The following is a 9733-nucleotide window of genomic DNA, read 5'->3' as shown; positions in this document are numbered from 1 at the left end:
GCGGTTGCCCCTGGAGACACTTCCGGTGTCAACAGAAACTGCAACTGACGTGTGAAGACGGCTGCCTGTGATGTCACACTGCTCAGGCAGCTGCCTTCGTTGTAACGCAAAAACAGTATTTGTGTTTCAAGACAGCGAAGAAAGACTCACAAAATGTTACTTTCCCATTGCATATAATTTACAGTTTTATTAACTATCATAATTAGGGCCCGAGCACCGAAATCGGTGGGAGGCCCTATTGAAATTGAAATGATGATGATATTATTATTATTATTATTATTATTATTATTATTATTCCTCCCTTACTAGAATTGGCTTTTTGAGGGTTTTAACATGCTCAAAAAGTTTTAATTACTATTTGTATTTACTATCATAAACCATATGAGCGGATCTCATAGGTATTTCCAAGGACATCCATATTTTTTTTTATATTACTTATTGTTACTCCTTCAACTTCAAACTCTTGTTTATGAGTTATGAACTTCTATGGTGTAAAAGCATCATTGCAGATTCTAACTAGACAACTGACTAACTGCTACTGACCTACTTCTTTTGAACTTTTCTCTAACTTTCTCTAAAGTATTTATAAGAATTCAGTTAAAACCCCATGGACAGCAATATTGATACAGGTTGGCTTATCCTGTTAAAATAAAGTGAAATGTACTGATATTTAAGCAAACTGTTATTTAGTATACTCTCCTAGTATACTTTCCTAGCTAACCAGTAATTTTAAGTAAAACTTCATAACTCATCATAACTTAAAGCAATGAATATAAGCATTGTCTATTTTATTGACATATTGTGCAAGTGATGATAATTGTTAATAATGGAACCTTGAAAAGTGCGATTGAGCTGCAACAACAGACACAAACAGCAGGTTTTACATTAGTCAGAGATAGCAAAGGTACTGCAGTAAGGACTAGGTTAAAGATACTTTAATATTAAAAAATCTTTGAAGTTCACAAGGCATGAACATTAACTGGCTAATGACACATTGATAACAATTTCTCACCATCGTTATTTGGGACAGAGGAGTAAAATCAGGGCAAATTTGAATTTTTTTATATAACTCATTGAAAAGAAAGCAGTGTTCCAGTTTCAGTCATTAAACATCATGTTCCATTGACATCACGTCCTACCACATTGGTGTGCACCACATTGTTGCACATCGTTTTAACAACAGCTCAAGGATAAAGGTAATTACACAGAAAGACACACCATTTCCATTGGCTTCAGACACTGGTCACATCACCTGGGAATTCTTGACATGATTTGCCCTGAGATTGTTTTGTGGATCGGAAAGTACAACTGACGGTATTTGTGATATAAAACACTACAGGTTAACACATCTCGAAATCCATGCCCCGGATCAATAACAAGTAACTAAATGTTCAGAGAGAGCGTGGCCACGGGAAAGCGTGGCCTAGGGGATAGAGCGGATGTTCTGCAACAAGAAGGATGCCGGTTCAAATCTCACTCTATCCCATCTGCATGCCTAAGTGTCCTTGGCAAGATACTGAACCCCTAAAAATGGCCCCTCATAAATGCTGAGTGCTCTAAAAGTGTAAGTCGCTTTGGAAAAAAGCGTCAGCTAAATGACATGTAATGTAATGTAATGTTCACAAACTAGTTGATATCTCCCTGAATATGTCACAAACAAGGCAGATGCCTCCAAACAGCTGTGGCATCTGCCTCAAATCCTGGCAACTGCCTTTCCGAACCAGTGGCACTTCCTGTTGCCACCGGAAGTGCCTGTGCGAGCTGCCGCTGCCACCAGTTGAGTTTGCGGTCTCCATTTTTAAAGGTAGACGTTAATCTCCAAACACTGTGGAGGTAGCACCTGCTAACACTAATTAGCCGCTAGCTAGCGCTCAGATATGAAAACAAAAAGATAAATATACAAGTGGCTAGAAGCTAAATATTATAGAGCATTAGCTAACATGTAACAGGCTACAACTAGCTTCCACTCGGCCAACGTTGTGTGTTGCTATGAATTATATACAGTATCTATGGTGTATACAGGAAGTGTACTGCAGATGTCACCTAAAAAAAACATCATGACACGACACAGTTGAGTAATAGGCTTAATTTATATATATATAATACATGAAAAATACAACGTAAAAAATGCATGTTGAATTGTCCACTCTGTCTCTACGTGTACATCATGTCACAGACACTTAAAGTATAAATATGAACTGTCATTTTTTTACCCAGGGTGTCAAACAGTTATATCAGCAGCAGGCTTTGTGCACCAGGAGCTCTCCTCAGTAATCCTGCTAAGACAAACAGTCATTGTTAGCAGTCAGTGTTCAAATAAACAGTCATTATGGTCCATTGTGAAGTTTCAAACATTCAATCCACAACTGCTGAGGATAGAAACATCAGAATAATGGCTGTGTGTGAAATTACAGACATATCTGCTGTTTCTGCAGTGGTGTAATGTCTTCTTTTATTTGTGTAAAAATGGGGATTTGAAAATACTCCATAAGATCAACCCTGTGTTCCAAAATGGCTTTAAAGCACTGAAACAAAAACTGTATCAGCGAAATGTAAATTAATTAAATTAGATTGCTTATTGGATTGTCTCTATTGCTGAGGCATCACATACTGTGTGAGCAACATTTTAATGTCAGTGTCCAGCTTCCTTGTACACTTGGGTCCTCTAGTGTGCAGTCTCATAGATTTACATTGTTTTGATATTTAATAAATCATAATTCCCTTATTTTCATGAAAATATGCCAAACTGTTGCTTTATCAATCTTCTTAAATTGGAGGATTTCCTGCCTTTGTTGCTCTTATATAGTAAATTGGAGTGTTATGGTGAAAAAACTAATATTTGCAAGATGTCACCTTAGTGTTCTTGGAATAAGTTAACACGAAAATAACTAAGGAATAATCAATACAAATCTATCGATAACAGAGGTAGTTGTAAGTGGCAGACAAAGCCTCATGAAATAATAGTGTGCATTGTATAAATGTAATGTAAATATAATTCTCTGTAATGTTGTGGAGTAAAAGTATCAAGTCGCCTCAAACTCCACTCAAATACACCAATAGTACTGTTCAAATATTTGATTTCTTCAAAATAAATTCTTAAAATTCTCTTTACCTCAATCATGTTGTAGATCCATCCCAAGAATTCCGCCACTTTGGTGTAAACTCCCGGATGGTTGGGCTCAGCACATCCTGTCCCCCAGCTGACGACCCCTACCAGCCTCCACACATTTTCATCCTGGCAAACCAGGGGGCCCCCGCTGTCCCCCTAGTGAGGTAAACACACACTGTTCATTATAGACACACCTAGTTTTCAGCATGTCGACCATGCCATTGTCAGCCAATCGGAAAAGAGGATGGATCTTCATTTCTGCAGGGTCGTGTTCAAAACATACATCTGACCTGACATGCGTCCACTTTTCCCTCTGTGTATCCGGCACAAAGCATCCGTGACGTGATCTCTCCATTGTACATGCAGGAGCTGTTACACTTCTTTGTGCTAATTATGGGAACTGGCGCCTCTTTTAGGGTGTCGGGTGAGTGAACTGAGAGGGAAAAATATATATTTAAGGCTCTTCTGTCAGCACAGTTAGACGATAAGTTGTATATTTGACTTGGAGCCCTGCAGCATCATCTTACCTCCGTCAGGTTGTGTGTATCCCCATCCGGAAATCCAGCACTGCGTACCTCCTGGAAGATCATAGTCGTACTGAGGCAAGCAGACCGGCCTGATAGTATCTTGTTAAAAGAGGGAAAATATATATGTTTAGTCTTTTTTTTATGGAAATTCCTCCAACAGAATAAGTTATTATTTCCATCACATTCTTTCTCCAAGGCTGTTGTTTCAGGCTTTTACAGAGATATCCACATGCTGCTTTATCTCCTGTTGTGTATTCGTCTTGCGTTGGGCTCCCTCAAGTTTACCTTGTTCTCTGAATACAGTCAGGTTCACAAGTCAGGTTTAAGTAGGGCCCTTAAGTCCCCCTTCACTCAGAAATGTGTTTGCTTATGGCTGTGTCCCCTGGAAGTCTGAGCTTCACTGTGCAGGATGATGTATGTGCAGAGTTTGACACGAGAACACTGTTTTTCACATTCATCCGCTGAGAGGAGATTTTTTCTCAGAGTTCACCGGAAATCTCAGTTTAAGACGTGTACAAACAAGAGTGATTCATGATGTGGAAGCTGATCGCGGCCCAGTTTGTAACTCTCAGCTGTGTGATGTGGAAACAGGAAACCTCCACTGTGCATACACTCAGAGACTTTAAACAGGAGACATCACCCAGTCGTTGAATTTTGAAAATGAAAATAACTTTTGCACATTTAAAGATACTGGATTTTAACTGAGGGAGAAATAGATTTGATTTTAAGATGACATTTTTTTTACAGAAACATCATCTTATTAGAGCAAAATGATTTCTCGAGCAGGATAGTTTTTTTAACATGTCTGCAGGGAATCTTTAAACCTTATTGAGATTGTATGCCTAGATTTGAATTTATATAAAGATTCACTTTTATTAGATGGTGTAGAGAGGGATTTGTGATGTGAAATCCTTTATCCGTTTGATTCATAATTTATATAATTGTGTCATTAATGTCCCAGAGGATAATAAACCCTGCACCTGTGGCAATGATCAGGAATTACCTCCAACGAGGAGATTATGTTTGCACCTGTGTTTGTCTGTCAGTTTTACGGATTACACAAACACTACTGGATGCCTGTTTACGTCAGAACTTGGTGGAAGGATTTCGGTCAGGAAATAAACCATTACAATCTTGGTGCAGATCCAGATGATAACAATTTCTATTTTTTTTACATTTTCACTTATTTCACAGGGAATAATTAATGGTTCATGTTTGGGGAAAAAATCTGGTTTGGTGCATCTTGATTGCATTTGGAGGAACTTGTTAGTTATATACAGCAACTTTATTAAGTTTATTATACTTGAAACAGTCATTAAAGCAGTATTATAAAAGGTATGGGTTAAGCATATGACTGTAAAGTTGTAAACAGAGACCATAGTATTGAGATTGTGTTTAGTACTCGTCCGTTTTGCAGTGCTGTGATCTCAAGTCATTTGTTGTGGACAAATCTTGTAAGGAGGTTCTCGCACTGACCTGAGAAATTCAGCGGCGTCCGCAGTTTCAACAGGGCTATGTCACTGTCGTGGCTCCTGTGGTTGTAGTCCTTGTTGTAGATGATCTTCTCCACAGCGTGTCCTGTGTGCTGAGGCATTTTGGCCGAGCTGCGTGTGACAATGCCGGCATACACCACCCAGCTGGAGACCTGAGGCAGCCTGTAGCTGCCATTCGACAACAGAGAAGAGGAGGCAGATACTGATAAGAGAGAACTGTCATGTGTCCAGTGGGATGTTAATGACGGATTGTTCCCGCTCACAGATGCTGCACCTCTGACCTTTAGTGCTCATAAAGCCTGAAGTCTTACTTGTGCACACAATGGGCCGCTGTGACTACCCATTGACTGGTGATGATGGAGCCTCCGCAGGTGTGACGGTTGCTGTTGTAGAGGCTGACCTGCCACGGCCACCTGCCCAGCGTCGCCTCCACTCCCCCGATTATCCTGGGCAACTTTGCTCGTGTCCCACACTCTGAACGGAGATCCATTTATCAAAAAGCAAAAGTGAGATTGGTCAGAAAGCGCCGCAGCAAGTGGCATCAATCACTTTCTCTGCCACTGATATAAGACTTGTAAGAACTAGAGGGCTTTGTGTTATCTGCAAAGTCAAACAAAAAGTTAAGTTTAATTCGCTCACCAAAACATTGCAAGGCGATAACCTTCCCTGTGACACAGCTCCCCCTAAATGAAAATAAATTGGGTAACTAATGATGCATAATTAATGTGTTAGTAGCCACAGTTTTCTCTGCATCATTATGAGGAGATGTCCTCGGACAGATTGCTTTACCTGAATTGCCACATATTCTCCAGGCTGCCCTTGTGCTCCGAGGTAATTTGTATAAAGCCATCTGTATAGTTTGGCCCGATGTCTGTTAGGTTCACTCCTTTATGCTTGGTCAGTCTGGTAACAGAAGAGAAACGCAAAATGGGCATAAGTGAATATTAAGATAATTCAGACTCACAAGATGTGAAGCAAGATTGCAAATGAGGAATTACTAGATCATAAATAAGCAGAGCCTTCAGCCTTGACAAAGCACGCTAATATTAAACTAAAAGATAGCAGGTGAGTGGGAACTCAGGTCTCAGTCGGTGCTGAGGTGGTGGGTGAGTCTGTCAGGGGTGCAAACCTCAGATAACCCAGCTGTCTGCAGACCAGCGTTCCCAGTGAAGAGTTCCACCGCTCGTAACACACGGGCAGCCAGGTGGGCAGCTTCCCCAGCTGGATCTCCAGGAGGGAGTTCTCCGGGCTGATTCTGTAAAACACTGAACCTGATTGATTGAAAATCCCTCCAGAGACAAGCTCCAAGGCAACAGTAATGAACGAGCCGCTTCTATGAGTGGGAAATGATTTAGAGAAAAACCTGACCATCTATGCTAATGTAGTCAACACAAACACATCATTATGTGTGATGTTCTAGTGTCAGTCAATGGGCATCTCTCAAGAGTGAACAAAAGGCAACAAGAAGCAGCTAATGAATGTTAATTTTTTTACTGTTCAACTGAAAATCACTTGAACCGTGATGCAGATGGATGACTCGCATAACATTAAGCTCAGCAACCACACAACCCTGCGCTGTTTGTTTATTCATAAAACAATAAAGTAAATACCTGACTCCAACAAATACCAACAGAGGGAGGAACACAGACCTTTCCTGGGGTCGGAGATGGAAATGTCCTCTGTCACGTTGCAGAAAGTCGTCTCCTTTGTGTCCCCGAGTCCCACTGCACTTTGGGAGGAGGAAGGCCTCAGCAGGAGTTTGACTTCATGTAGAAAACATATAGTAAGTCGGTTGTTTAATCTGCAGCGGGAACCTTTTCATTGTTTCTAAAGTTTAGTAGCTTATATGCAGGAAAAGTTGAATCAAGGGCAACATATCTCACTTGACAATCTCTGGACATTTTTTATTTTATCAGTATCGGTACAGAGAGAAGTCAAGTAACTTTACTCTAATATGTAAAACAAGGGATAGCTCCTGAAAGATTCAAAGGACATGTTCCATAAAAAAGTTTGCCGGGGGAAAAACGGGAATAATTAATCATTTTAACATTCAAATATATCAGCCAATATTGCAGATGACAAGATTTTGACAAATAAGACATTTTAGTACAGAATTGGCCAATTATCAAGCAGATTAATCAGCAGATATTTCTTAAACGAGTCAATAACCTCAACATTTGATGGTTCTAACGTCCCAAAAAGAAGAAAATGCTTTTCATTGTCTTACATTAAGATATTATGAATTTCTGGACTGTTTTCAGTTTTTTACTATGTTCTATGGACCAAAGCAATGATTGATCAGCCGAGGGAAAAATTGGCAGATAATTCAGTGATGAAGATAATTAGCTGTGGCTCTCCATCAAATTTATAAAACTTTCAAATCATCATCGAAGGAATCCAGGATCAGTCAAGCTCTTCTTTGAAGTGGAGCTTGAGTCGCTGTAATTGGGACGTTTTACACATTAATGCTCGGTTACTCGTAACTGAAAAGCTTGTTTGAACGATTCTCGCTCAGAGAGAGTGACTCACCTAGAAACCAGACACCTACAGCTAAACCTCCCAGGAGCCCAACTGCACACAGCGCTGCCAGCAGCCTCACCAGCCTGTGAGCTGAAGCGACAGTTAAGACCCCAGTTAACCACCTTTGATCCCAGATATGAGCTGAGAGGAATGATTAAATGTCACATTATGCACTGAGAGATGGAAATTAATAAACCATGATATGTACATGCAACACTTGAGGGTTGAAATGTAAATCTACACAGTGATTTAATTTATATTTATAAGAAAAATGCTTCTCTACCAGACTTCCTCTAACTACTCTGCGGATTCAGTCTGTTTTATTTACTCAGGCGTATTCTTCAAATTTAGGTGCTTTGACAGCTCTGATGTGTGTGTTATTTATTTATTTTTGTGTCTCTAATGAATCAGTATTGCTGCTGCAGTCGGAGGTTTGATGCACATTAAGTTGTGCACAGCCGGCTCTTACCGTGAGTCGTAGAATGAATCCCTTTTAACCAGCCCTGAACTCTTTTGGTCCCTGCGACTCCTGCGGTTTTCTCCGAGTGAAAAGGATGACTGACGGCCGTCGGGTTCTCGATCACTGATAATGTGTCTCCATCAAGACTCTAGAAGAACGACAGCAGGCATGTCATACCTCATTTACTGCTTGTCCACAGTTTGATAAAAGTTTCGGGAAGTTTTCTTCTTGCAACAAACACGACCTAGAGACCATCTGCTCCTTAACAACTTTGCACCTGTCAGGCTCTGTCAGGTTTAATTAGGAGTGCCGTAATCCTGGATATGAGCTGCCACTGACCAGCCCAGATGGATGGAGCTCTAGCTGTGTACAGGTGTGTGTGAAGCTGAAGCATTGCTATTCATGCTGGTCTTAAAATCAGGTTAAAACACCTGTCCTGTTGTTTTTTAGACAGGATTTAGCGTATTTATTTTGTTGTACTCCCTCTCCCTAGAGCATATGTTTCCGTACTACAGTAATTATAATAAAGTGCTCCATACTACAGATGTGACAGCGGACTTTGTATAATAGAAGTTCAGTACAAAATCTAGATCAACGCCGCAGCATCTGCTCTCTTTCTATTGCCGCAGTACTTAGTGTGTGTGGTATGTGGTGCAGGAGCAGTTTAGAGATCTGCTGCAGGTCATAAGATGCACATGAATGGTAAAAAATACTAAAACATAAAGAAGGTTGACGGATACAAGTGTGATGCAGGTCTGAAGATAGTACTACATGTGTAACCAGCAGCTGTTGGCACAAATTGGGAGTGTGCAAGTGAAGCTTACAATGTGACAGATGGAGCAAGGTGTAGTGAATATTTTGTCCCCTTTTCTTACCATTTTTTCCCCGCATACAGTCCTGAGGAAAAGGCAGCGGTGTCCGTGCTCATCTGTGGGCCTGCGCCGGAGGTAGAGAGGTCTGTCCCGCTCGCAGTGGACGCACCATTTGCCATTTAACAGAATGCAACTCTGGATTTTCCCTTCACAAAGAGACAATGAGGTCAGCAGTGGTGCAGAGAATGAGGCTGTTGTTTGTCCAGGGGGGTTACGGGGGCCTTTGGAAGCTGAACCGGGTCTTTGTAGGGGAGGAGAATCTCCAGAGATACCTCCAAGCTGACTATTGATAGGGCACCAGGCGGGGTTGCTAGGTGACGCTCTTTACCTCTGCCAAAAGATTGTCCATTTTCACCCGAGACGTGTGATTACCTGAGACACTTTGTAGCTTCTGAGAAAAGGTCATTATTGCGGATTGTTGAAATGTCTCACATCACGTCAATCCCCATCATCTGGAATCCAAAGCCGTTGTCTCTCAACACTCGAGACCTAAATGAAGTCTGTTCTGTCCGCCGGCTCTCACAGATGACTTTCTCCTCTCTTCACTCTTTTAACCGGCGCACAGTCTCTCTGTTATTTGACAATATTGTTTCTCTGTCTCTTGTCCCCCCCCCCCCCAGCTCAGTCAGAGCAGGTGGCTTCAAAATGAAATCATCTAAAAATAGTAGAAAAATAATTAACAACTGAGCTGAGGATGACGTGCGATTTCAGCACGGTGAGAAAAAGGAGCTCAGTGAAAGATCAAAACATGT

The 9733-nt window shown here is 41.0% G+C and overlaps 1 protein-coding gene across 1 annotated transcript; it reads right to left on the bottom strand.

Annotated features, from left to right (window-relative positions):
* Positions 1 to 2125: 2125 nt before the first annotated feature.
* tmprss5 (transmembrane serine protease 5) lies at positions 2126 to 9387 on the bottom strand. Its single transcript, XM_062386313.1, has 14 exons — positions 9354 to 9387; positions 8985 to 9127; positions 8119 to 8257; positions 7659 to 7739; positions 6779 to 6892; positions 6259 to 6394; positions 5919 to 6032; positions 5769 to 5812; positions 5441 to 5603; positions 5113 to 5297; positions 3637 to 3735; positions 3400 to 3542; positions 3113 to 3265; positions 2126 to 2276 (listed from the first exon to the last, which is right to left on the bottom strand). The coding sequence occupies exons 1-14, from the start codon at positions 9385 to 9387 to the stop codon at positions 2268 to 2270; spliced, it is 1557 nt and encodes a 518-aa protein (XP_062242297.1). The 3' UTR covers positions 2126 to 2267.
* Between the last annotated feature and the right edge of the window lie 346 nt (positions 9388 to 9733).

This window comes from Platichthys flesus, chromosome 4 (genome assembly GCF_949316205.1).
Source record: "Platichthys flesus chromosome 4, fPlaFle2.1, whole genome shotgun sequence".
In the NCBI taxonomy this organism is placed as follows: domain Eukaryota; kingdom Metazoa; phylum Chordata; class Actinopteri; order Pleuronectiformes; family Pleuronectidae; genus Platichthys; species Platichthys flesus.
This window is presented reverse-complemented; position numbering and strand designations above follow the sequence as displayed.